Here is a 27,891-nt window from a genome sequence, read left to right as displayed (position 1 = left end):
GCGTGATTGTCATGCTTAGGCATCCTGAATTAGTCCACAAGATCCTGTTTCCCTCCTTGCAATTATTCTCAGCAGAATCAGGGATCAAACCATTACCCCTGGGTTTCTTTTATATGCCACCATTTAGCTTAAAATCGCCCCAATGTTTTGCAGGACAGGACAGGAGGAAGGCTTTATCCTGGGCGAGAGACCCTTGAATTTAAGAAATGCATTTGCACCATTGAGGGACCTGAATGAAATCGATTGACTACAAGAAGGGGGGGCGGGGTTCGGGCAGAGCTATTGACATCCAGACTGAAACCAATGGTACATCAGGTGTGATGGAGCTGACCAATTCAGGGATAATAACGCAAACCCCCCATGAGTGCATGGATCAATCACAGTTGGGACTACATAGCAGAGAGAGGGCTACCATCGCCCGTATTATCGCCCCACCCGTTGCCTCCCAGGAGGGACGTATAGCGGGCGATCTAAAAATAATCTAATGGAATGTAGCGGGTTTAACCAGCAAGTTTATGGACAAGCATTGGCTCCATTCTTTTAGAGATTTCCGTATAATATGCCTCCATTGAAGGTTATAAAACTTTCTTCTGCCCAGCATTAAGTTCGGGTTCTGGGAGAGCAAGGGGGCCCTAATGTTTATAGACCTGAGAATTTACGGTAGGTGGAAGACCCTGTCATGGGATTTGGATGTCGCCCAAGGACTTACACTCCTAAATAACACCTACAGGCTAGTTTTTTTTAATTATTTTTACTGCAAAATCACACTCTAAGGGATCGACTAGCCTTGATGAATTAAATATACGGCTGGAGCAAATACATGATGTAGGTCTGTCACAGTTCTAATTGATTTTATTCAGAGAATGTATTCGTCATCTGTGTCCTAACTTAAGGGTGACCCATTGTGATTGGTCATCCTGTACACTTAAAGAGGGTCCACACATGGTACATACTAAGGAAGGGCGGGACTTGAGTGGCCTTTTAAACACCTATGGGTTATCTCACACACTGGACTTGACATATGGACAGATATAGCTGTGTCCCTGACTTACAAAGGGAGAGGCTGCTCATCAATTATTGACTTTATTTTTGTTTCTCTTACACTGAGAAGGTTCATATTCTTTTTTAATATCAATTATAGCTTATTAGTGACCATAGTCCGGTGACCATGTCACTTGTTGCCCCTCGTCATCACCCAGCACCAGACAGAGTAACTGGGAGTATGATTTCCGCAACTGATCAACATCAGCGATTACGCTGGGCAAAGGTAGACACTGTTGCTTTTAAATTTTCACCTTTTAATGTAGGTAAGCAGGTTATTCTGAAATATCTAGACTCAGAAGTGCAAGGGGATAAACTAGCCGAGGTCTTTAATGATATCGTGGGGGAGTGGTGTGGCGCCACAGCTAGGGCGACTGACTCAGAGAATCTGGGGATCACGGTTCGATCCCTGGCACCGGCAGCAGATTAGCCCAGCACCATGTGACTCAGGGCAATAACTTGCTTAATCTTCCTGACAGCCCCCAGCACCTAGAGACCCTTACGGGTGATTGTGCGCTTTACAAATGTGGATTATTATCGCGCAATTAGCAGATGGTTTACTTAAAGCACCAGCTCACTCCCCTAGTACGGACGCCCCAAGATGTTTTGATGGGCCATGCTCTCAGGCCCTCAGAGATTCAAAATTGGCCCTCAAACAGTCGCCGAGAGACAGGGATCGGGTGGCGGCCTCTGTAAAATTTATAAGCAAGCTGTCAAGGGGCGGAAGGGCAACTACAACCAAAGGCCTGGGAGGAGGTAACAGAGGCATCTGAGCTAAAGGACTCCACCCATTTCTGGAGGGTCATTAACAACCCATTTTTTAAAGATTCGAATAACAATGGCAGGTTCACTTAGCGGGTTTGTACAGTCACCCCCAACGAACAGAGCAACCTCAGGCCCCAAATACTGAGCAGAAAACTGACCCCATTACCTTCTCTCTGGACAAGGTGAGAATAGGAATCAAGGGTCTCCATGTAACGAGGCGCCAGGACCAGATGGGATCCCGCCAGACCTCTTCCGACGTAGCACAGAGGTATGTGTGCAGCTCTTAGTGAGGGTTTTATATGCAGCAGTAGCATCAGTAATGCCAGCATCATGGCCCACTGCCACCATTGTTCCAATCTTTAAGAAAGGAGATAGGGACAGCCCATATTGTATCACCCAATAACTCTTATTGATGTGACAGTGAAGGTTCTGGGCAGGTGGTTTTAAACAGTTTATCGGAATGGACAGAGGTCAACCAGATTATAACAGATGTTGAATATGGGTTCCGACCTGGTAAATCCACTGCAGATCAATGCCTCAATCTTCATCTTATCACTGCTAAATACGCATTAGCCAAATCAGGGGCATTGTATTTAGCGTTTATGGACGTCACTGCGGCCTTTGACCAAGTGAACCGCTGTAAACTCTGGACACTTATGGGAGAACTCGGTTGGACCCAGCAATAATTAACAACCTAATTGCCCTACACTCGAATACCTCGGCAGTAGTTAGATATACACAGGAGGGGACAACCACGGATCATTTTAACAATTCTAGCGTGGTCAGACAGGGTTGTATATTTGTGCCGTTTTTGTTTACATTAAATATCAATGGTCTTGACTCTGCAATGATGGCCTTATAAGCAGACACCCTGAGGATAGGCAAAAGATCAGTCCCTGTTCTGCTCTATGCAGACTATGCTGTACTCCTCGCACGTACCCCACAGGGCCTGCAGCTTTTATTAGCTGTTTTGTGACTTTCACAAATAAGATGGATCTGTCTCCTAATCTAACTAAATCATACATAATGAAAATTGTGAAGAAGTGCATAAAGCCTCATAATTACACAATAGGCACACACACCTTAGGGAAAGTACCGGCCTTCTCATACCTGCGCATTTTATTCAACGGAAAACTGAGGGGCATATTATCAAGGGGATTTATCTCCGCTTTTTTGGCTTAAAATGCTAGAAAGAGGAAAAAAAATTATCTCCCTATTACCTAGCAGTCGTTAACACCAGTTAGCGACAGCTAGTAGAGATAGCGACCATCGTGGAGAAGTGTGGCTCAATGATTAGAGCCGCAGACCCTGATGCAGAGGTCTAGCCCGGGACCAGGGTTCAATTCCCCGCCTCAGCGGGTCTTGGGCTCAAAATTCCACGGACCTGATAATTCTCGCCTCGGTGCCTATTCCAATCATAGAGTCCCACTTTGCAACTCTAGGCAATAGCTTGCTTAATCTCCACAACGGCCCCCAAAACGCTAAGGATGCCTGGCCTCCACCTTGGGGGTGCCCAGGAGTGGACGCCTCACAGGGAAAGCCAGGATGGGTTCCACAGCGGTATTCGTACAAGCGCCTTGAGACCCTTGCGGGTGAGTAGTGCGCTATACAAGTATCAATTTACATTTACATTTACATATCTTGGGCCCCGCTTTGCATGTCAGTGATATTTATCACTAATGACATGCAAAGTGGGCGTTCCAAGATGTTAGCGACTGGAAACAGTCGCTAACATCGCTATCTCCTAATACCAACTTTTGGAGATATTCGCGCTAAGCGCAAATATCTCCAAAGGCTAACACCTGCCCTGAGCAGTTCTTAGCCATGTTATCCAATGGGAGGTGGATAACATGGCTAAGAGCATTAGCTCTGTAATGCATGAATATCGCTGATTTCTCAGCGATATTCATGCATTATTGCCGATTTTTATTGCATTTGCGATAAACCTTGGTAATACCAAGGTTTATCTGCGATAAAATTCGCCGCAGCTCGGCGATAATTTTTTCACGCTCACCAAGCAATAGCTATTGCTTGGTAATATGCCCCTGAATTTTAAACATTTATTAGAGAAGTGCCTTGGTTTGATAGGTCCACAGGAGCAATTGCTAACTTTGCTCATAGATTAGGTGGTTGGTCACCTGGGGCGATTTTAAAGTTATATAACTACCTTTACTGTTCCAAAGTTTTATATGGTAGCAAGGTTTGGGGATTTAAGGTGATAAACAAATTACAAATTGAAGAGAATAAATATTTCAGGCGCTTACTTAAAGTCCCTCACAGCCCCCCTGTGCATATTGTTCATGAGGAATTGGGGTTTAAATACATTTCTGACATGGTGGCTGTTAAACCCCATATTGTGCTGGGTGAAGATCTGTTCTAACAAAGAGGCAGGTTTTCATAGGCTGGTAATCCAGGACTGTCTTTCCCTTGATCATGCGCTACAAATCCTGTAGGTAAAATATGTAAATAACACCCTATCTCCATTAGGGTGTGTAGACCTGTTTATTAATCCTGATGAGGTGGGATCACAGAAAAAAACGCTTATCCAAGATCTGCTTTTTAAATATGTTAACGCGCAACGTGAACATAGGGAGCTTAACAAGCTCATGGTTAGAGAACACATTTTAGTTAAGTCAACACAGGGCATGGACCTATATCTATCTCTTATAACTAGTGCACTTCACAGATTTATAATTACACATTTTAGGCTGAACTTATTTCATCACCTATTGGCTTTACCCTCTGGCTTTATGGTACACATAGAACATAAAGGACCCTGTGGCTTCAACAAAAGGTCTCCACAGGACACCTTACATTTTGTCCTCTGTCCACACTACTCATACCCAAGAAGGGACTTCCTGAAGGGGCTTTTTGGAAAGATTAGATTTAAACCAACACAAGTTGCCTTACTGTTTTTACAACTGTTATCATATGTTTTTACACTTTTCTGTGTCTCAAATTTTATAAGATCTGCTTTAAAGTTAAGAACCACTAGAGATATTTGAAGCCCATAAGAGTCTTCGCTAATTTTGCACTGAGTGTTGCGGCTATAAAAGTATCAACCAAGGATTTTATTGTTGATATACACTTTAACCTGTAGTAAAATTTGCTGGAGGTACTGTGAAATTAGGAGACCGTGGGGGACATTTAAACGGGTTAAAAAAAGCAGTTTGGCAAGTAATAATAATAATCATCATCTTTATTCAGCATATAAAAATATGACCATAAAAGAAACATCTTAAAATATATATACATCAGGCATGAACAGATTTCAAATATAAACTTTGTTTTAATGTACATATGGTTGATTTTATGAAATCTGTTCATGCCTGATGTATACATATTTTAAGATGTTTCCTTTTTGGTCATCTTTTTATAAGCTGAATAAAGATTATTATTACTTGCCAAACTGATTTTTTAATCTGTTTAAATGCAGAATCCACTGACGTCAGTATTTTGGAAGCTTTTCCAGCATTTGTGGGTTTATTAAGTTTGCCATTCCTAGAACTGGTCAGTGCCTTCTCCACCCCACTGCAAATGGTTTGATAACAAGTGCTCCTGGGCTCATAAAAAGCTGCTGGACACCCGGCAAAGGGAGCCCTGTAATAAGGAAGAGGTGAGGAAGGCTCGGGTCACATAGAGCTTGGTATGAAAAGAATGTAAGAGTAATCTAAAAGATGAAGTATGGGAGAGCTTATTGATGGCAAGTGCCTCCCAGGATAGCACGACCTTCTGCACGTCACTGAATAGTCCACTGTTTTGCTCAAAGCAGCTATCAGATCAGGCCTTAACCATCACAGCCCAAGTGTGGACTGGCTATTTTGTGGTAAACCATATCTTGTGCTCAGGAGGACTTGAGGTTTACTTTCCAGGGGGAGGATGTGTCTTTACCTTCAGTATAGACTCCTGGACCTGAGAGGGCACCTGCAGATCTGCACAAGTATCGAATTGACTAGTGGGCAACCCTGCTAAACCAGCACCTAAATGCCATTCAGGTTTCTCTGCTGCCCGGTTGGCAGCAATCTGTGATCGTGTCTGTGTTCAAAAAGGGGAGTAGAGAAGATACTGCCTGCTACCGACCCATCTCATTGGTGGACATGGAGGTTAAAATTATAGGCTGGGTACTTTTGGAACACCTCGCCACAAGGGCACATAATCAGAACATGTGGTCGGACATACAATATGGGTTTAGATCAGGCTGTGATACCGCTGAGCAAAACCTCAACTTACATCTGTTGATTACAAAGTATAGCCAGGTAAAAGCGGGGGTGGCTGAATTAATTTGGCCTTCATGTACCTCAGCTTCGCATTTGATAGGGTCAATCGAGCTAAGAGCTAGCCAATGCCAAGGTCCATGAGGGACGAGATGGCACTCATTACTTTTTTTCAAGATTTGAACAATGCTCTTACAGTCCCAGTGAAGTATGGCCCGAATGAGGAGTGCAAATAGCACTTTAGTATGAAAGGAGGAGCTCGTCAGGGTTGCATCCTAGCTCACTTTCTCCTCATTTGTATTGTAATTGAAGTTTAATTGAACAGGGGCAACATGTTCTGAGTGTGGGTGGTCACCTGCTGCCTGCCCTTTTATATGCTGATGATGCTGTTTTAGTTGCATGTACAGCAAGGGGCTTGCAACGGCTTTTAGACCATTTTGTTAGTTTTATGGATAGTCTCTATCTTACGACTAATTATAAAAAATTCCATGACACGATGGTTGCCCCAAAAGCACTAAAATCCAAACATTCATGGCACGGGGCCAACATATCGCTAGGGTAGAACATTTTTCTTACCTAGGCATTTTAAATGTTTCCCACCTTAACCGGCAAACATTGTTAACCAATAATATGATGATGTTCAAATGGGCCATCCACAGTATTGGTGATTTTGGCTGTAAAATCTGGAGATGCACACCCATGGCATCCTTTACCTCCAGGGTGGCTGTTGAGCGAGAGGCTTTTGCCGAGACTAAGCGTTCAATTAGTCAGTTCATTCTAATCAAAACAGTGAATGGGATGAAACTATACTTGAGCCTGGACATTTTTAGTCACCATCATAGGCAGTTGACCTATTTTAGGTTAAATCAGATCAATCACTTAATGTTCTCTAATGATGGATGGATAAAATACTTTGATCTGCCAGTATGTGTCTGTGACAATATTCCAATCCCTGACACTTTGCATTGTATAATGATTTGGCCTATGTTTGGCAGTTTACGCCACAAATATACACAGCCTCTCCTGTTGTCCATGAACTTCAGACAGGTGAGACCTGCCTTACTGTTTTTACAACTTTTATCAACACATAAAGTGTGCTTCTTTTTATCATGGTTTTTATCAGGTGGACTGAAAGTAAAATTAACAGGCCCATTGGTATTATATGCTTTTTTTTATCATTGTTTACATTCATCGGTTAAAGGGAAATTGATGAAGATGTAATTATTTCTGCTGTTGTATTTTTATTATATGCCCTTAGACTTTGTTTTATGGGATGTTCACTTGTGTGTGTACTTTTATGATTTTTATGAGAAAAATCTAATAAAGTTTAAACTCACTGACTGAGTAGAACTGGAGAGGTGGAGTTTGATGAAAGCATTGAAGAGCTGGAGTTTAATGAAAACATTGTGTAAGTATTTTAGATGTTCTATTAATAATGCAATAAAGCAGACGTGTGGCAATTGCAAAGTAATTACGAAGGAATGGTGAGTGATTACCAAGCACTGACTAGCATTTAAGCGAGGTCAGGTCATGAAGGTGCAGAGGGGGAGGTAAGCGGTGTGCTGCTGGCAGGCAGATTATAAAGGGAAGATTTTGACGTCGCACAAATAACAGGCAGTGAAGGACATCATTGTGTAGCTTTTCAAGGGCTCGTTGGTGAATGCTTGTTCTTGTTGTGTGTAGTTGGTATATCTTCACATTGAGTTGAATCTACTCCTAACCTCTCCAGACAAAAAAATATACTGAGATATCAGAAGTATGAACTAGACATTCTATTATAGACTTTTGTCTTAAGTTTTCAGGTTTAACCACCTATTAGAACACTAATTTTTTTACAGAAAGGTCCCCAGAGGTTTTATGCACAAAGAAATGGTATTGGGGTACAAAGGATATGAACTCAGAGAGAGTATAAAAAATAACAGACAATAATTTACTAATTTTTCAATAGGTTCATTACCTGATCGCCCGTCTCTTTGAAAGTCCACATGATACCAATCTCCGTCATTCACCTTCTTCTGCAACGCCTGTATTTTATTTGTACCTGATCCCATGTCCAACAGAAGGTAGAGGTGACCATCAAGCATCTCTATGGCAAAAAAGTCCACCTTGACCATTTGCGGGTGCTTGGCATCTCTCTGGCGCCTTGGCTTGCCATGGCTAAACAGTATCAGTCCATTTGGCTCTGTGGTACGGAAATCAAAGGATATCGAGCCAGTTTTCTTGGCATTCCACTTTGGCAATGAAATGAAGGATTCAGGGGTCTCAAATGTGATTGGATCCAGAGTTGCCACATTCTCACATTTGAATGCAACAACACCATGGACCTTCATCTTGGCATCTCCCTGCTTTGCAAGTCGAGACAGCTCCAGCCTGACATCATTGTTTTTGTACACAACCTGCAAATAAAACAAATGTATTTTAATACAGTAGCTCTAAATTAGCTGGAACAGAAATTGCATGTTTGTCAATGGATTTCTTGAACTTAGTGTTTACTGCATTTTCTTTTTGTGCTCATCTTCACAGATTTAGGTTTCATTTGATATGAGTTCAAACACCAAATGCCACTCTCTTATTGAAGCTCATTGGTATAATATGACACAGTCACACTTAATGTCCATCACTCTCACATCCGCTTCACTGTGTACTGTATTTGATATCTCGAAAGCCTGCATTTCACTCTCTCCTCTCTGCTGATCGAAGGTATTAGGTTTCCTGCTATCTGAGCCATTTACGACGTACCAGTGTAAAATTGCTCACAATCTTTCACATATGTATCAAGGTCAATTTTTGAAGTGTAACAAAGTTCCTGTAGACAGCTTAATTTTCAGCATACGTCAATCCTATCAATTACAGAGCATGGGGAAAGGGAAAAATATGTTGGATGTTGAAAATTAATTTATATTGAGAGCTCTATGTCCTTCTTGTGTATTCTCTTAACAAAACAATTCTAAATCTGAAGTCAATTTAAAAAGAAAAGATCTGAAATAATTGTTTTTCTGCAATGATGTCAAATGATTGTACTTGAATTGCTTTTATCTGATCTGCACATATTTAATGGGTTTTATCTGAAGATCATATCACAGCATAGAATGACGCATTTGTAACTACAATGGAGTGAGATTAAAAAGAGTAGACTACTTGTACAAAAAGTAATTCTAATAACAAAGAGATAAACCACCTGGTACCCTACAGTGACGAGGACATTATGTTTGGAGCTTTCAGATTGTAATATTATTGATAAATCCATTCCTGAATTTTCTGTGAAGTTCAGGGAGGGGGCTGAACAATTGTGGGAGTAAGAAAAAAAAGAGGCCATTGCTGGGGAGATACAGCAGACAAATACTGTAATTAGGGGTAGGAGGATCTCATGGTGTTTCACTCTGCTGAGTTACATAAAAACCTCCACAAGATTCCATGGAGTTCCATGCAGCAAAATCAGCACAAACTCTACCACAAGACGCTGCAGAGGGCGCTGCTTCTTTGCTGCCGCGCACGTAGATTTCCTACTTGAGCAGCAGCTTTGTCACTGAGAACGGTCAGGCAGCCGCGGCCGGCAGTGGGAGTACCTGCAGGGCGGTGACGTGGGGAGGGGGAGGGGCAGGGTGTGGGTAGTAATGTATGGATTACGGATTTTTACAGGTGAGTAAACATTTAAATAAATAAAACGAATTGTGTTGTGCGCACTGTATTGCATTTGGGGATGCAGTGCACTCAACGAAATTAGTTTTATTTATTTAAATGCTTACTTACCTGGGAAGCTCCGTAATCCATACATTACTTCCGCCCAACCTGCCCCTCCCCCTCCCCACGTCACCGCCCTGCAGTTACTCCCACTGCTGGCGTTGGCTGCGGTCACGACCCCCTCGACTGCCCGCACTGAGAAAATCTCACCAAGTGTACTCCTCTCACCCGAAAAACATGCTAGGGGATGCTAATTCTTCCTCGTGCTCACTAACTTACCAGTGGCTAACCGCACAGAGGAAAAACTCTGCCATGAGGTGGTTGGCGGAATTTGGCAGATCTCTGCATTCATACGGAATGTGGAGTGGCCAAAACTTCCCCAACTCAGCTGACAGATCACAATTTATAATCCTTCCCTAGCTATAATCAGGGTAGAGAGCAAAGGTTAACCACCCACTGAGAATGGATGGAGAGTTTGTCCAAAACCCAGCTATTAATGCAGGCGTTTGAATCATTTGTGCATCAGTGTTTGGCCTCCAATGTGGGTTTGGTGCAGAATCTGACCAAACATTAGGTCCTGCACCTATGCCCATCTGTGCATGACCTATATCCATGGTAGTGGTGGTTGACCGCCTGCAGGAGTGGGGCAGAATATCAGTGACAAAAATATCATATGGTATAAATACTGGGTCCTGAGTATTGTTTACAAAACTGTTGTTCCATTTGGTATGCATTTTATATTTAGGATACAATATTTCTGGTAAACTATAAATTGCCTACAGTATCTTGGTACCATATACTTACAATGCAGATTTGCTGTATGCTACTGAACAATAAAAAGGCTATAGAGTAGAAGACTAGAGTGAGTGAGAGATCATACCTGGCCCCTACAAAACCATGCACAAGGAAGAGAAAAATGTAGAGTGTATCCATTCGTTGCCCAGCATTGAGGCTGGATTTGATATGTTTTTGTTCTGTAAAGGGATAATGTTGCAGGAAAAAAAGGAATTCCCTCCTTGGTATGGAAAATTCCCTGTTTCATACAATGAAAGCCTGCCTTTGAATGTGTCAAATGCTGTTGTTATGTTGTGGTATGTTACAAGCTTTTAAATATTGTAACCATCACCATTTCCAACTGCACCTAAGAGCTGCATACCTCCTGCACCTTTGACCCCTATTGAAATTTTAATTACAACATGACCTTTCAGCACAAACTATGACAAGGAGTAAGACGTGCTTGCTCATGGGAAAAAGATTGTGTGACTCAGAAAACATTTTCCGCTAAATGCAGCTCTTCCTCCTGGAAATTCTTAAGTAAATCACTCTGAAGCCTACAGTAAGACACAACTGCTCCCAGCACATACTTATCCAACCAAGCCGAGGTATCCTTAAGTAATTTACATGTAAGAAATGAGTAACGCACAACCACTAGCATAACATACTTTGTGAATCAGACCAGAATTGTTGAATTGTAAATCCTCAAAAAGCATACAGTGCAGTCCTCTCATTGGAATATTGTTCAAAGTGCATAGATTATAAATACTACATGAGTGAAGCTTAGAAAAAGTACCAAGGGATGCACTTCTGGTAGCACGTGCCAGTTTCTAAAACTAGGTGTATGCGTGCCTCAAAATAGCCTCTTATATTAGTCTGTAACATTTACTGTCAACTTGATCTCAGGATTCTATCATGTATTTCAAACCGCAAAGACTTGTCAGTTGGGTACAGCGGTTTCTGTATGTTATCCTCCTGACAAGGCACAGGCAGGCTATCTCTTTTCTATTGTGGCAATAATCCCCAAGTGAATTCAGAAATGTGCATATATTTATCTTCATGCAACTTTCTTTTTAAAAAAATCATTTGTGCTGATAAAATACGATATATGCAGGGAGGATGGCAAATTAGCTGAACTCTAATGAATGGCTATTCCAGTGTAAGGAGTTTGAATCCTAGCAGCCAGACTCATTGTTCTATTTTCTCTTGTAGCTAAATAGAAATCCATGAAATTGGTAATAGTTTTTTTTTAATTCTTTTACAGAGTTTTATATAGTGAAAACTTGACCTGAAGGTATCGGGTATCAGAGCGCTTTACACAAGCACCATTTGCATTACATGAGGACCTTTCTTATCTTATCTTATTTTAAAGGGATTTTCTATAGCGCTCTGTCACCATAAGTTTCCTAGCGCTGATTGGGTGCTGAGAGGTGTGGAGGAGGAGAACTAGCCAGACTATGTGAAAAGACTGGTCTTCAGGAGTTTTCTGAATTCCAGAAGGGAGTTGGAAGATTTGAGTGAAAGGGACAGCGGGTTCCAGAATTTCGGAGCCAAATGAGCAAATCTGCAGCCACCAAATTGTTTGAGCTTAATTGGGGGTGCAGCTAAGAGTTGACGATGAGAGGACCGTAAGTTGCGTGCTGGACAGTAGGGAGTGATTAAGGATTTAAGGAAGGCGGGAGAAGTTCCAAACACAGCTTTGAATGTCAGGCAGCCGATCTTAAACGCAGCCCTCTGTTCGACCGGCAGCCAATGGAGTTTGCGGAGTAGTGGTTTCGCAGACTGCCATTTCGGGATTTTATAGGCCAGTCTAGCCGCCTGGTTCTGCATGATTTGGAGCCTGTAGAGAAGATATTTGGGTAGGCTGTGGTACAGAGAGTTAGAAAAATCCAGGCGGGAGAGCACCAGGGCAATCAGAACTTGTATCAGGGCCTCAGGAGTAAGGAGATGGGAAACTTTCCTGATTTTTCTTAGTTGAAACATACAGGATGAAACGACAGCACCCACCTGAGGCTTGAGGGTGAGCTCTGTATCAATGATAACCCCGAGACTCTTTGCTGACTTCACCGGAACAGGCGGAGAGCCAAGCTCCACCGGCCAGAACTGTGGGCCCCAATAAGTGGGGCTATTACCCGGGAGGATTAGCTCTGTTTTCCCCGGGTTTATCTTGAGCTGGTTAAGGTTCATCCATTGCTGGATGTGTAACATAACCGCTTGACAGTCAAGGGCTGCATTAGGAGTGTTGAGGGGAAAAATAATTTGCAAGTCGTCTGCATAGTTGAAGACGGTGATGTCCCACCTCTTGAAAGAATGAATGAGCGGTTGGAGATAAAGATTGAATAGCAGAGGGGGTAGGGATGATCCCTGGGGCACTCCCCAGGTGGATAGTTCCTTAGTGGCCATGAAAGGGCCTAGACGGACCGCCTAGGTTCTGCCCACCAAGAAAGATTCAATCCAGGCAAAGGCCGGGCCCCGAATGCCAGCCTGTTCAACACGGTGGAGGAGGATGTTATTGTCCACCATGTCGAACGCCGCCGACAGGTCCAATAAGACGAGCGCCTGAGGAGACCCTTTGTCGGCATTGCCCCTTAGAGAGTCCATACTGCCAGGATCACAGTCTTGGTGGATTGGGCAGGTCTGAAGCCGGCTTGATTGGGTTCGAGTTAGTTGGAGCACTCGATAAACTGAGAGAGGTAGCTAGTGACGTGCGCCTCCAGGAGTTTGGATAAGTAGAGCAGCAGAGAGGTAGGCCGGTAGTTGGCAAGGTCCTCAGGGTCAGCTCCGGGCTTTTTCAGCAGGGGTACTAAGACAGCCTCCTTGAAGGAGTTGGGCACCGTGCCCGTCTCGAGGGAGGTGTTTAACAGAGGCAGAGGACCTGGGGTGCACATGTGATTATTTATGTGAAGGAAGGGACACATTCCAGCACATAAACAATCATTAATGGCAATTTGCTCCTTCTAAAAAATGAGGAGAAATAAAAGTATTTTTTTCCGTTGGGCCACTCTAACGCCTGCTTTTCAATGGTGTTAGTTTTTGGCGTTGCCTCAGATCTACACAGCCATGCAAATCTGGGGATGCATCAAAAAGCAATTGGTGGACTGCCCAGAGCAACATCCATTGCACCCTTTCATGCACAGTGATTTGTTTAAAGGAGCCGTAGTAACAAGGCCATGAAAAGCCATGCAGGGTGGCTTTGCGTGGCCTTGTAAATATGGGCCACACAGCGCCACTGGAGCGTCAAAAAAGAGACGCTCCGGTGGCTCTAGGGGCTTGTAAATATGCCCCTTTGTTGATTTTTAAATAGTTTTTTTGAGGCTAAAATTCATTGCAGTATTCCTGAAGTGCTTTGGCTAAGTATCTGATACCCTCCATGGTTGGTGGGATCTGAAGTACCCTTTGGAGTATAAACAGTTGACAATTCTTGACTACAGAGATTTGTAGTAGGGAGTGTCTGTGACCTATGGGTGGTAATGGTTTGACAAAGCATTACCATAAAAGCAGTCTGGACTTTTGCAACAAAAAAACAACATTTCTCGTATATGCCACATTTGCCTGGTGGCAAACACATATGACAGAGATACATTGCAACCCCTTTTTTTTAAATTTGAGATTGGGTTCAGACTTCTTCAAGAACAAAAGGACAGCAATAATACAATTCAACAATGTTCTAGCTCCTAAGCGCTGATATATTTTCATGTGGTTTACTGAATTTACACCACAATATAAAACAATATATTAGAAAGCCCATGAATATTAGATGCATTTGTTTACAATATAATTTTATGTACCCTGTAATTTTAATGAGTAAAGTTGCCAGTGAACTGGGATTTAATTAAAATAAAAGTTACTATCCGATACTCTTCAGCTGGGCACATTTAGCACCTGATATGCTGTAAGTGGCAATTCGCAGAAAAATGGCTCAGCGAAAAAGGCCTTTCCTTCTACTGTACTTTTAAAGCAGCTCACGGCTCTGCAGAAGCAGTCAGCTCTCCTGTAGTAGACGACTAATTATTTGCAGTAAAAAATGACACTTTATGTATATAGTGGGGGCTGGGTGTAGCTACCATTAGTGCAGCAGGTGCATTGGCACCAGGCCCTGGGACTGTGACGGGCCTATTTTCCCTAATTATGGCTGCATTTTATTACCAAGAAGGGGCTGCAGAGCCGATCTTCCTTGCTTGAATGGGTATTTCATGGCTCCCATGCCACTCGGATGAATAGAAGGCATGGCCTAGTTTATGATTCACTGATTTTACTACTATGCTGGGTAAAAAAGAGAAAGAGTTTGCCTTTTTCATGTACAAAGAATGACTGCAGTGGCGTAACAAAAGCCCCCGCTGCCCCTGCGGTGCGCGCAGGGCGAGCTCCAGGGGCCCCCTCTGGTACTAGCAAATCCCTGGCCTGAGCCCCCCTACCTCTAGCTTCCTTACGCCTCTGAACGATTTCTGTTGTGGCATATATAGGCTTCTAAGTTCTTTTGAGCCAAAAAACATGTTGCTGAAAATCGAATTACATGGCCCCCTTCTAAGTGCAATGGGCCACCTAGATAAATTAGCTTTTATGATCTAACAAAGTGCTATATTTTGGACCCAAAAGTAGGTAGCAGACATGTTTCCTACACATCTCTTTGTGGCCCTCGGTCTAATCTTAAATAATGTTCAATGTTTTATTGCGACGAAATAAGAGCTGGAGGAGCAGAAAGATTCACACATTTTCTGACAAAGACAGCTACATTTGTGTGAAGATAGAAGTGATTAAAGAGTTATTCTGGAGTTGCTTCGTTATGTTTCAGGAGAGAGCAAGGCCTGCATTCCCTACAGCGTGAGGGTGATTTCATGTTCCTTGGGAGGGATGAGGGGGGGGGGGGGCACTGGAATTATGCAGCAGGGGAGAAACTAATTGTGAGCTCATTTGAAATTGGGTGGCAAAAAAAAAAGATGAATTAGTTGGCATAATGCAAAACTTTTTCTGAGCATTACTTCATTATTTTGTCATGTGTAAACAGGTTAACAATGTCTGGGCAAAGGTATCATTCCATTAGTACCACATGCTACAAAAGGCAATGGAAAGAAGACCAGTCAACATCTGCAGCAATACATGTCACAGAGTTTTAAGTAACTTGATCTGTTCAAGCTCAAAACATTTTTATTTGTTAAAATCTGTCTGCAGTTTATGCAGTAGATGAAGTATTATGTGGTATATGTGACAAATCACTTACTATGCGAAAAACACTGCAGCCTCGAAATCACATAATTCCATTAGCCTTGCCCCGCCCCCTGGTCATCTTTGCCCTTCAAATATGCCAAGGTGTGTTATAGGGTCCTTTCACATACGTCAGAGGGAGGCCCCTTCAGTTATCTTCTGTCTACCTTTTTCTTGAATATATCACCGTTTTAAGATACATTTCCATTGTAGGAACTGTGCGCGCACCTTCAGCAGGACCTGCTTGAAAACTAACACTAAATCAAGAGACCGCATTACTCGTGTGTTGTGCTACCCCTCTAATTGGCAATTTCTTCCTTGGTTCACTTCCAGAATTTTGTTCTTTTGTAAAGAATGAGGCACCACGACTGCTTTCACTGGCATTGCTTGCCACTGTGGCGAATGTTCCTCTTTAAAGCCCTCTCTTTTCAGCCTCATTCAGCTATGATTATTTCTGTCCATAATATTATTAACCCCTAATCAAAAAATGCCCCATTCGACACTGCAGTGTGATACATGCAGGGTGGAGGGATGCAGGTTTCTCGTTGTTTTTTTTACTTCTTTTTACTTCTTTTTACTACCATTACCAGGCCTTCCCACATTCATAACACATATGTGGTTACAGGATGGTGTTATACACCCTTTTCAAAGACCATTCCCTGAAGGCTTGGCTCGCACTGAAATGCTAATGATGGTCACATATAGAACAGTGGAACTGCTGCATTTATTATCGCCCCGCCTTTTCTATTATCACAACACAGAATTCTGCTCAGGAAGTGTGCTGAGTGTAAACAGACAAAAAAAGACCTGTATGTTTTTTTTTTTATATAAAACGTTATAGAAAAACCTGCCAACTGAACAAGAAGAAATGGGTCGCTCGCTCTTTGCAAAAAACTAGTGTTGTTCGCATTCTCTCTGCATAACTTTACACTGCAGGATGTAACAATTCACACGGGAACAGAAATAATAAAATAGTTGTCATTATTAGAAGCTCCTAATGAGGGTTAGCTCTGCATTTATTTCGTCATGATTCTATGCGATCGCTGCGTTATCAAAGGTACGATTGAAATATAGCATATTTTCCTTAGCTTTTTATCGTCTTCAGGTAAACCAATATGTTTAAATGCCAAAGGTTGTTATATAAAACGAAGGCTTCGAATGTTCTTCGACAACCAGATCCCAAAATGCACTCAAACAAATCAGTCAGCATTCATAGTTCAGACAACAGTGAACAAAAAACTTGTGTTCTACACATTTGGCACAGTGACCCCTGTGGTCATACTGCACCAGTGAGGACAGTACTAGTTTGGACAGGGCTCAGAGACTCTTGCAAAAAGAGAACAAAGTCATTTTGGGGTATAAGTATTAGACCTAAGACCCCAGAACTTTGGACTACTTCTTGAATCAAGATGAACCTTTGCCAAGGAGAAGAGCAAAAGAAACTGGTGGAGTACTGCCCCTTTGCTGTGTGCTGGCTGGGGTTGGCCTGCAGTAGCTTTTTCTGCCATGGAAACGGCAAGGTCTTTGTTGTGTGCAGTGTCCCCCTGCTTGAGGAAGATCAAGGGTGTGTGTAGAGCTTGCCTCCTAATCTGAAGTCTAAGAGATACAAAAACTACACCCCCAGCTCCCCTGAACTTCCTGGCTGGGAGTTCTGACCTGCCAAGAGGAGCCTGTGACTGTGTTCGGCTTATGGAGGTTGTTCCTGCTGTTGGGAGCTGGAAAAGCAATGCAACTACAAGAAATTCAACACACCGCTCTTCATGTGGCAGTTTTCCTGACGCAGCACTGCTGTGCGAGCAGCCGCGGGCCGTGGAGGGAGTTACGGTGGGGCAGGGAGGCGGGGAGGGGGAGGGGCAGGGTGGAGAGGGCTAAAAACCGGCATATGGATAATTACAGGTAAGTAAACAATGTAAATAATAAAACGAATTTCGTAGCGCGCTCTGCATCGCAAAATGCGATGCAGTGCTCGCTTCAAAATTCGTTTTATTATTTAAATTGTTTACTTACCTGTAATTATCCATATGCCGGTTTTTAGCCCTCTCCACCCTGCCCCTCGCCCTCCCCGCCTCCCTGCCCCACCGTAACTCCCTCCACGGCCCGCGGCTGTGTGCGAGATTCATGCATCGCCGCACGGCTGCCGAAACCGATGCAGCGCCTGTCGCCACGGCAAAAAACCAATGCATGGAGGGATCGCGGGTGAAGAAACCAATGCAGCGTCACTCGCCGCAGATGCATCCCAGATTTCCCCGCATTGTACCTGTGTGGCACATTTTCTAGGCACATCAATTGTGGATCAGAACTATCTCAGAATAGGCGCATCACTTCCCCCTACAGACTGGATTCAAAGTTTAACCTTTCCTGGTTGCAGCAGAACTGTTGCATCACCTCCCCATGGTCTCAGGAACTGACCTATCTTTTTGTTTTTTTGACGCTTCCCATCTCTGCAGCTGTTTTGCCTTGTGAATTATGACGCATCAACAGGTACTTTGTGAGAAATCACGCATCCATAGTTTTCTATGGACCCAGTTGTTTTAAACCTTTGAAAAGTTATATTCTTATTACATATATGTCGGATTTTTGTTGTTTTGGTCTTATTGAGTTTAGATAAAGATACCTATTTTTTTCTAAACTGGTGTGGTGTCCATCTCTGGTGTTATCACTGTATAACTATGTGTTCTGAGTTCAAATACTTTACACATTGCCTTTGGGATAAATCTTTCTGCTCGTGCCAAACTAACCAGGGGATGAGCAGGGGTTATCTAAAGTGTGTATATAACTTACCCTGACTAGAAGCAAGGGTCCCTATTTGGACATAGGTACCTATCTTTGCCATCTAGAGACCCCCATTTCTAACAGGTGCCCTATCCTTTTTTGGGGTGGTACAAGATAAGTATAGTTAGAGTTCACAGGGTATCCAAAATCAATAGGACCTGGTGGTACTGCACCTGCAGTACTAAGGAAATCTACACCCCTGCTGCCCACCCTAAAGAATAAAGGGCCACATGTAGAGAGCAATTTTCCTATCGCAAATGACCCTGTGACACGAAAAATGCATTTTGGGATGTACAAAGCCCAAATTGCGATTTGGTAACTTGTTACTGAATCGCAATTTGGATTTTATGATTCAGCATTAGAAAGGGGCCAGTTAAGGGTGTCCCTCCCTAATACCGAATCGCAAGGGTGTGTATGAATGTTTTGCAACAGAATATGGTCACAAAACATTTGCATTTTACCACTAACTTCAAGTTTTTGGTTACCCATTAGCAAATGGAAAGGGATCTCCAAGGGACCCCTTCCCCTTTGTGGATGTATGCAAACACAATTTTTAAGAGCAGGCAGTAGCCCCATAGACCACTATCTACTCTTAAAAAAATGAAAAGAAAACTTTCATTTACATTTTTGAAACACCTCCTGTGTGTCTTTGGGTAAAACAGTCTGCATTTGTTTAAAAAAAAGAAAAAAGTTGCTAAAAATTCAGGCAAAAGGTGACAGGCATTTCTGCATGAAGCTAATCACAAGAAACGTGGGTCTGTGTTATAGGGGAGGGTAAACAAACTATGACAAGATGCATGAGAGTAAACTGGATTTCTTATTTTAAGAATAAAAACAAGAACGTTCTGAATGAATATGCTAAATTGGATGGTCTTTTGCTGATTGGCAGTTGGATTGGCACTTTTTGTCTTGGGTTCTTTGATCACTCTTTAATGGACCAGTATTTTTTATCTTGGGTTACATTACATTTTACAAAACAGACTGTGACTGTGTGGGTGATGGATGTCTTGTCTGGTGCTTTCTATCAAAGCCTCTGGCCAGATGCCTCCATTGTTATTTTCCCCCTGCAGTGTGCCACTTGCATGCCAGATCAAAGAAGATGGAGTATGTAGAGGTTTCAGATTAAGGGACATTACCAAGAATTGAAAAACAACCTCTTTTCTTATAGTAGACAGAGAAAAGAACCCCTAGAAAATTAACAAAGTTCCTAGATTTTGGCAACTACTTTGCAAATAAACTCGAACTGGTTAGCCTTATTTGTAACATTTGATAATGTGTTTCATGTTCTTTGGAGTATGGACACAAGATTTAGACACCTTAATAGAAAAGTCCCTAGAAATCACTAGGAGTAAGGAAATTTTCATGAAACTTAGTAGGGTTCCAATGCAGTCAAAGAAATTCCAACTGTCGGGCTGAGACTTTCCGCCCGACAACGTAAAGAGGCCCCAAAAGTTACTAGTTGGTCTGAAACACTCATTGTGCCACCCACTAAAATAGCACTACAAAACACGTCTAAGATTTGCCATTAGTGCACTTATAAACTGATCTTACAACCTGGCAAAATAAACCTTTTGCCGGGCCTAAACTTCCTTTTTTAAATGTATAAATCAGCCCTATGGTAGGCCCTAATTACCCCTAGAACAGAGCGCATGGTATTAACACAGAGGGTATATGGGTTTACGTTTTACATGTCCTGGCACTGTTGTAAAACTATCTCTCACATACAATCACACTGGTTACCTTATTAGATCTAATATGTCTTAACTTCTGATTGGGATCAAAGAGAGAGAATTGTTGCTTCCACTCAATTTACATTTAATCTATAAGCCTCTTTTAAGTTAAAGTTGTATTTTGAGTTGCAATTTTGAAAATGCCACTTTTAGAAAGCTATATATACCAAAAAATGCCCCCTTCTCACTTTACTTACAATGTGAGTATTAAAGTGGCCAAATAAACAACTTCATTGAATCCGGTCTGGTATATTTATTTATACCTTCTACTCATTTGTTTTTTAGAAAAAAGTTTTTCAATTAGCAGGGAAAGATACACATATCAAGAAGTGTTTATATACTCATTGAATTAGCAAAATACATTTCAGTCTAACAAAAAACAATCACATAAACTATATTTACAAACAACTCAAAAATTCAAAAACATCAAAAAAAACATAACATTTCATCATTTTGTAATTTGTGCAATTCACTAAATCAATTATTAGATTCCAATTCCTAAACAGAAAAAGATTTCATGACAAGAGCTACAATGTCCAATTCATTCAATAAAGAGGGCACCAAATGCAATGTTCGGCTCTTGATGGATATGCCGACGCGTTTCAGGTTCGGGTCATAATTCCCCAAACCCTAATCAAGGCTCTGTAAGTTATCTGTTGAGGATGCAGAAAAACATCACGTTTTAATGACCCTTCATTATCCCTCATTCCTACAGTATACCGTCTGGGTACAGTGTATATATACCTGTATTCTTCAGTGAATCACCGCTGGTAGCTGCTGTTAAATACTGAGCTCCTCTCTTCAACTTCAGTATTTAACAGCAGCTACCAGCGGTGATTAACTGAAGAATACAGGTATATATACACTGTACCCAGACGGTATACTATAGGAATGAGGGATAATGAAGGGTCATTAAAACGTGATGTTTTTCTGCATCCTCAACAGATAACTTACAGAGCCCTGATGAGGGTTTGGGGAATTATGACCCGAACCTGAAACGCGTCGGCATATCCATCAAGAGCCGAACATTGCATTTGGTGCCCTCTTTATTGAATGAATTGGACATTGTAGCTCTTGTCATGAAATCTTTTTCTGTTTAGGAATTGGAATCTAATAATTGATTTAGTGAATTGCACAAATTACAAAATGATGAAATGTTATGTTTTGTTGGATGTTTTTGAATTTTTGAGTTGTTTGTAAATATAGTTTATGTGATTGTTTTTTGTTAGACTGAAATGTATTTTGCTAATTCAATGAGTATGTAAACACTTCTTGATATGTGTATCTTTCCCTGCTAATTGAAAAACTTTTTTCTAAAAAACAAATGAGTAGAAGGTATAAATTAAGGGTGGGCGGGCGGCTACGCTCCGTGCACGGAGTGTGCGTAGTGCCGGCTTCTACGCATTTTGCGTAGCAGGCGTAGAATCCGGCACTACGCACGCTCCGCAGACGGAGCGTAGCTGGCCGCCACCTGCCTCCCTCCCTCCCTCCCTAAATACTTTAAAATAATAGTGTAAAAGAATTAAAAGGCACTTACCTTGCCCGCCGCTGCCCGCAGCGTCCCCGGGGCTCGCTATCTTCATGGCTTCCGTCTTGTGTACTAATGCGCATGCGCGGGCGGCCGCGCATGCGTATTTCTCACGAGAAATGCGCATGCGCGGCCGCCCGCGCATGCGCATTAGTACACGAGACGGAAGCCATGAAGATAGCGAGCCCCGGGGACGCGGCGGGCAGCGGCGGGCAAGGTAAGTGCCTTTTAAGTCTTTTACACTTTTAATTTAAAGTATTTAGGGAGGGCGGGAGGGAGGCATGCGGTGCATAGTGGGGCTACGCGGAGTGCGGAGGTGGGCGTAGTTTCTCGCCCACTTCACGTATCTCCGCGAAGCCCCACTACGCCCACTACGCCCAGGGTTAGTATAAATAAATATACCAGACCGGATTCAATGAAGTTGTTTAGTCGGCCACTTTAATACTCACATTGTAAGTAAAGTGAGAAGGGGCATTTTTTGGTATATATATTGTATAACGGTCCAGCCCTCTCTCAGCCCCACTAAGGACCTAACTCCTTTTGTGCGCGACTTTTAGAAAGCTGGCATTTTTATGCCCTACCAACTACACCTTTGCCTTTCTGTCAGAATCCTGGGTACCATGACTGTGAATGACTGTGCTGTTGTGTGTTGATACCATGCTTCCAGACCATGAGGTTTACACCTACAGTCCTTTAGTCCTTTACACCTAGTGTACAAGACTGAAGTTTAACAAATTGTAAAGCTGATTTTTTGTTTGGTACTCTCTCTTTGTTATTATAGGTTATTTTAATGATATCCTTTTTTAAAACGTTCTTTGGAAATTGATAGGAAAGGCTGAATGCTTAGGAAATGTCTGTCAACGAGACTTTAATGTCATGGCTGCTGTAATGTTTTTCTTTTTGAGATGGGGGACTAATATGTGCTTGTTAGTAATCACCCTTTTAACCTATTCACCCCCAATTTTTGTGAGCTGACTGGTACTAATGGTAGCTGACTTGGACTGTGCCCTGAGCCCTGGTAGTCAGGCCTAGGGCCGATACTATGCTCAACATTTATAATTGGCTTGACCTACCTTATAAGCGTCTAGTAGATAATAGGGCAAGGGGATGAAAACTACCTATAAATCCCACATATATAATAGGGTCTGGCAGGTTAGAGGCCAGCAGCCTTCTTTTGCACTTGCATGTCTGCATTGATGAGAGCCTGGGGTAATTTTAAAAGCATCCTTGAGTTGCAGCACTGCTTTTAAAAAGTAAATTCACTGCAAGTGCCACTTTGGTGGCAGGGGCATTAAAAAGTGACAATCTACATTATTATAGTTTACCAGGTACCCCCAAGCTCTCCCATAAGTGTTACAGGGGTGAGGAGTCATGTAACTATAAGTAGTGTCCCTATTGTTAGAAAAGGGGTTCTATAGTTGGCAGAGGTAGGAACCTTTGTCCATATAGGGACCCTTGCTTCTAGTCAGGGTAAGGGGGATACACTTTTTAGATAACCCCTGCTCACCCCTTCAGTAGCTTGGCAGGAGCAGCAACACAGTGAAAACACCACAAAAGGACACCACACCAGTTTAGAAAAATAAAGTATCTTTATCAAGACCAAAATGACAAAAATCCAAAATACACAGTTAAAAATATGACTTACAAAAGGTTTCAAGTATTTGTACCATAGAAAGCTATGGATGCGTGACTTTTCACCAAAGTACCTGTAGATGCGTCGAAGTTCCAAAAGTCAAACATCCTCAAAGTCGGAAAACAAAGAGATGCAACACTCCTGAGACCTTGGGGAGGTGATGCGACAGTTCCGCGACACGCAGAGGACAAGTTGCGTTGAATCCGGCCTGTATGGGGAGTGATGCGTTGATTCTTTGTGACGTTCCGGTTCGAAGGTGATGCGTCAGGAAAGCGTGCCGCACAGGTACGAAAATCCGGGATGCATTGGTGATCGATGCAGCGGTGTCAAGTGGTACTGCGTCGATCACCTTCAGCCATGATCCCTTGATGCTTCGATTCTTGCACCAGCGACAGGCACAGTGACAGTTTTCTCAGCAGCACGGCGATGCGTGGAATTCTTCTTGCACCGTGGAGATACGTCAAGAAAACAGCCACAAGAAGAGTGATGCATAGATTTCTGTAGTTCTTCAAGCTTCTTCTTTCTTCCAGTTTCCAAACAGCAGCAAAAACCTCCAGCGGCCCAAAACTGGCAAAGGCACCTCAAGGCAGGTCAGAACTCACTACAGCAGAGTTCAGGGGAGCTGGGGGTAAAGCCTTTGTATGCATGAGACTTCCGAACAGGAGGCCAGCTCAATTCAGGTCCTTGGAGATATCCTTCAAGCAGGGGACACAGCAGACAGTCCTTTTCCTTTCCCTGGCAGAAACAGCAACTGCAGGCCAACGCCAGACACACAGCAAGGGCAGTACTTCTCCTCAGTCTCTCCATCTCTTCTCCTTGGCAAAGATTCCTCTTGAATTCCAGGAATGATCTAAAGTCTGGGGGTTTGGTCTGATACTTATACCCCAAAATGTCTTTGTTCTCTTTGTGCAAGGGGCTCTGAGTCCAGTTCAAACCAGTTCTGGGGGGCACTTTGCAAGTGTACAACAACATCCATTGTCAGTGTGAGCCTTGGCTCAAGAAACACCACAGGGGGCGGAACCAGCATTGCGGATGGCAGGCACAGCCCTATTGAGGTACAGGTGCTATTACTCCCCCAACTCCAAATGCAGATCAGGCCTATTTAACCTAGTGCTGATTCATCCAGACTCCTGGAGCCACTGTCATTTCAAAGCCAGATTTTCAATCCACAAACAGGCACAGGCACACAGGATGGTTGCACAAGAACATAGCCACTTTATAAAAGTTGTATTTTCAAACACACAATTTAAAAACCATCTTTACTAAAAGATGTGTTATTAAATCCTGAGCCCAGGGATACCAAACTCTATCTTATCCCTCTGGGAAGATATGCTTGTAAAATGTTATAAAGCATTCCCCATTTGCCCTATGGGGCAAGACAGCCTTTCACATACACTACACCCTGCCTAGGGGGTAGCTTGGGCCTACCATAGGGGTGCCCTTTATGTAATAAAAGGAAGGTTAGGACCTGAAATGAGGGTGCACTTGCCAAGTCGACATGGCAGTTAACAAACTGCGCACAGGCACAGTGGTGGCTGCCTGAGACATCTTTTCAGGGCTACTCATCGGAGTGGCACAATGAGCCCTGCGAGCCCACTAGTAGCATTTGATTTACCAGCCCGGCACCCTCAGTGCACTTTTCTAGGGATCTACTGGTAAAACAAATATGCCAATCAGGGAGAACCAATAAAAATAGCAATTTACAGCGAGAGCATATGCACTATAGCACTGATCAGCATTGGTAAAGTGTCCAGAGTCCTATATGCAACAACAACAGGTCAGGAAACAATAGGAGGAGGGAGAAAAACATTTGGGGATAACCCTTCAAAAAGGGCCATTTCCAACACCTATAAAATGTGTTTTAGAAACTCTGGTTCTTTTACCCAGTGAAGGAAATACCCTGCAAAGGTGACGTTGGTGCTGTAGGCACTGTGAAATATCAATCTACATCATTTTTACATATTAGGCAACACCTAGGACACCCCTAGGTGTCCCAGGATTGGGAGTGTCCTGTAATTATGAGCAGGGTCCTTATAAAAGATATTTTAACACTGGTGTGGGTAGAGTTGCGCATTTCTTTTTCCCTATTGTAGGTACTTGGCCTCATAGGCTAACATGGCAATATTTTATGGATGCATAACTATTGCTAGGAAAACATAAAATATGATTCAAAGACTTAACATAATGGTATTGATATGATCATTGGATTTATAATAACCTGTACAGATAAGAAGTTATAACACTTTCTTGTCTGTAAGCCAAAATCCAGCCTTATGGCACTCTTCACTGATTGGTCAGTGCTAACAGGTTTAGCAAGTCTGCCTTGAATACGTGATACATGGTTATCCAGGGGAGAGGCTGTGTGTTGGGGAGAGCTCTGCAGCTACACAAGAATGCCAGGGCATGGAAAACAAAGCTTCAAAAGAGGACAAGATAGGCAGGGAATGCAAGTCTCACTTACCATCAGTACTTTGCGCCCCAGCCAGGTAGCAGTCTTAACCCCTTCCATGCTCATGACGGAACGGTTCCGTCATGAGCGTTGGTTGAGCTGTGCTCATGACGGAACCGTTCCGTCATGAGCCGATAGGCTCATTAGAACCTTCAGCACAGCGCGAAAATTTGCGCCGCACTGAAGGGGTTAAGGAAGGAAAGTGCAGATGTTAAGGGGAGGATAGCTATGGAAATGAGCCACACTAAGAGTTGGTTTAGTTAGCTCCTATCGATCTGTTGAAATTTAAGCCATCATGGACTTTGGAAGGATAGTGCTTTCAGGGACAAGAAGATGCCCCATTTTGGAGCAAGTGGTCATGCTTCTGGTTGGCACCCTGTATCTCATTAGTCAGGGGCGTCCCCCTCTTGATGCCAAGAAGCTGAGAATACATATATGAGAGTTGCATAGACTCTCAGTTCTGCTGCTTGAAACTCCAATAAGAAGGCGCCCTCATCGCCGCCACCGACGACATCCGAACCCTGATGGACAACGGAGAAACAGCGGCCCTCATCCTCCTAGACCTCTCCGCGGCCTTCGACACTGTCTGCCACCGCACCCTAGTGCAACGTCTCAGCAACGTCGGAATCCAGGAGAAGGCACTGGAATGGATCGTCTCCTTCCTCGACGGAAGAACACAGAGAGTCCGCCTACCACCGTACAAGTCAGAAGCCACCGAAGTCATCTGCGGCGTCCCTCAAGGATCCTCGCTGAGCCCTACCCTCTTCAACGTCTACATGAGCGCCCTCGCGGCCATCGCACACCAACACAACCTCAACATAATCTCCTACGCCGACGACACCCAGCTGATCCTCTCCCTGACCAACGACCCCGCCGCCGACAGAGCCAACCTGCACGAAGGGATGAAGGAGGTAGCCGAGTGGATGACGACCAGCGGCCTGAAACTGAACTCAGACAAGACGGAGGTCCTCATCCTGGGCTCCACACCCACCGCCTGGGACGACTCCTGGTGGCCCCCCGCCCTCGGCACCGCACCCAAACCGACTAACCACGCACGCAACCTGGGCTTCATCCTGGACTCTTCCCTCTCCATGACCAAGCAAGTCAACGCCGTCTCCTCAGCGTGCTTCAACATCCTGCGCATGCTACGGAAGATCTTCTGGTGGATCCCCACGGAGACCAGGAAGACCGTCACCCAGGCCCTCGTCACCAGCCGACTGGACTACGGCAACGCCCTCTACGCCGGAACCACCGCCAAGCTCCAGAAGAGACTTCAGCGGATCCAGAACGCTTCAGCCAGACTCATCCTCGACATCCCACGTAACAGCCACATCTCCGGACACCTGAGAGACCTGCACTGGCTCCCCGTCAATAAAAGAATCACCTTCCGTCTCCTCACCCACGCACACAAAGCCCTACACGATCAAGGCCCGAGCTACCTCAACAACCGACTCAACTTCTACGCCCCCAAACGCCACCTCCGATCAGCCAGCCACACGCTCGCCGCCGTCCCACGCATCCGTAGAGTGACAACTGGAGGAAGGTCCTTCTCCTACCTGGCCGCCAAGACCTGGAACTCCCTCCCGACCGACCTGCGCCTGACCCAAGACCACCTCTCCTTCAGGAAGAAGCTCAAGACCTGGCTGTTCGAGCAGTAACGGCACCCCCCCCCCCTAAGCGCCTTGAGACCCTATGGGTAAGTAGTGCGCTCTATAAATGTCTTTGATTGATTGATTGACTGTTGTGCTGGAATCCTGATCTGCACTCAAGTGCCTGCCTGGTGAATACAGCACCTGCTGCACTATATGGTATTACAGCTCTGAGGACTTTGCTTTACTTCAAGTAGGAATAAGGAGTGGACTCCCTGTGGCTACAGGTTAAAAGAGCTTAACTGACCATTCTCCAGTCAGAGTCCCCCTCCTGGAGTGCATCTAGTGGACTTTTAGAGGGGTTGACAAAGTGCATTGTGGTAAGTTTGCTCCGGGCCTGCCAAGGAAATACAAGTAGACTTTCTGAAAGGACCTCTAGAAGTTTGGAACAAGGTTGGGAACTTTTGGAATAAAGCTTCATAAGGTGACCAACCTCAATGGGAGGGCCAAGCC

General features: G+C 43.7%; 1 protein-coding gene across 17 annotated transcripts in view; it reads right to left on the bottom strand.

Moving 5' to 3' along the window:
- Window positions 1–27,891, bottom strand: part of NRXN1 (neurexin 1) — a 1,556,457-nt gene that overhangs the window by 771,726 nt on the left and 756,840 nt on the right. For all 17 annotated transcript variants that reach the window (XM_086927741.1, XM_086927742.1, XM_086927749.1 and 14 more), the window contains one exon: window positions 7,978–8,416. In XM_086927741.1, the coding sequence (XP_086783867.1) occupies window positions 7,978–8,416 (439 nt within the window). The remainder of the gene's footprint in view (window positions 1–7,977; window positions 8,417–27,891) is intronic.

This window comes from Lissotriton vulgaris, chromosome 6 (genome assembly GCF_964263255.1).
Source record: "Lissotriton vulgaris chromosome 6, aLisVul1.2, whole genome shotgun sequence".
NCBI lineage: Eukaryota > Metazoa > Chordata > Amphibia > Caudata > Salamandridae > Lissotriton > Lissotriton vulgaris.
The sequence above is the reverse complement of the archived record's forward strand: the minus strand, read 5'-3'. Positions and strand labels throughout refer to the sequence as shown.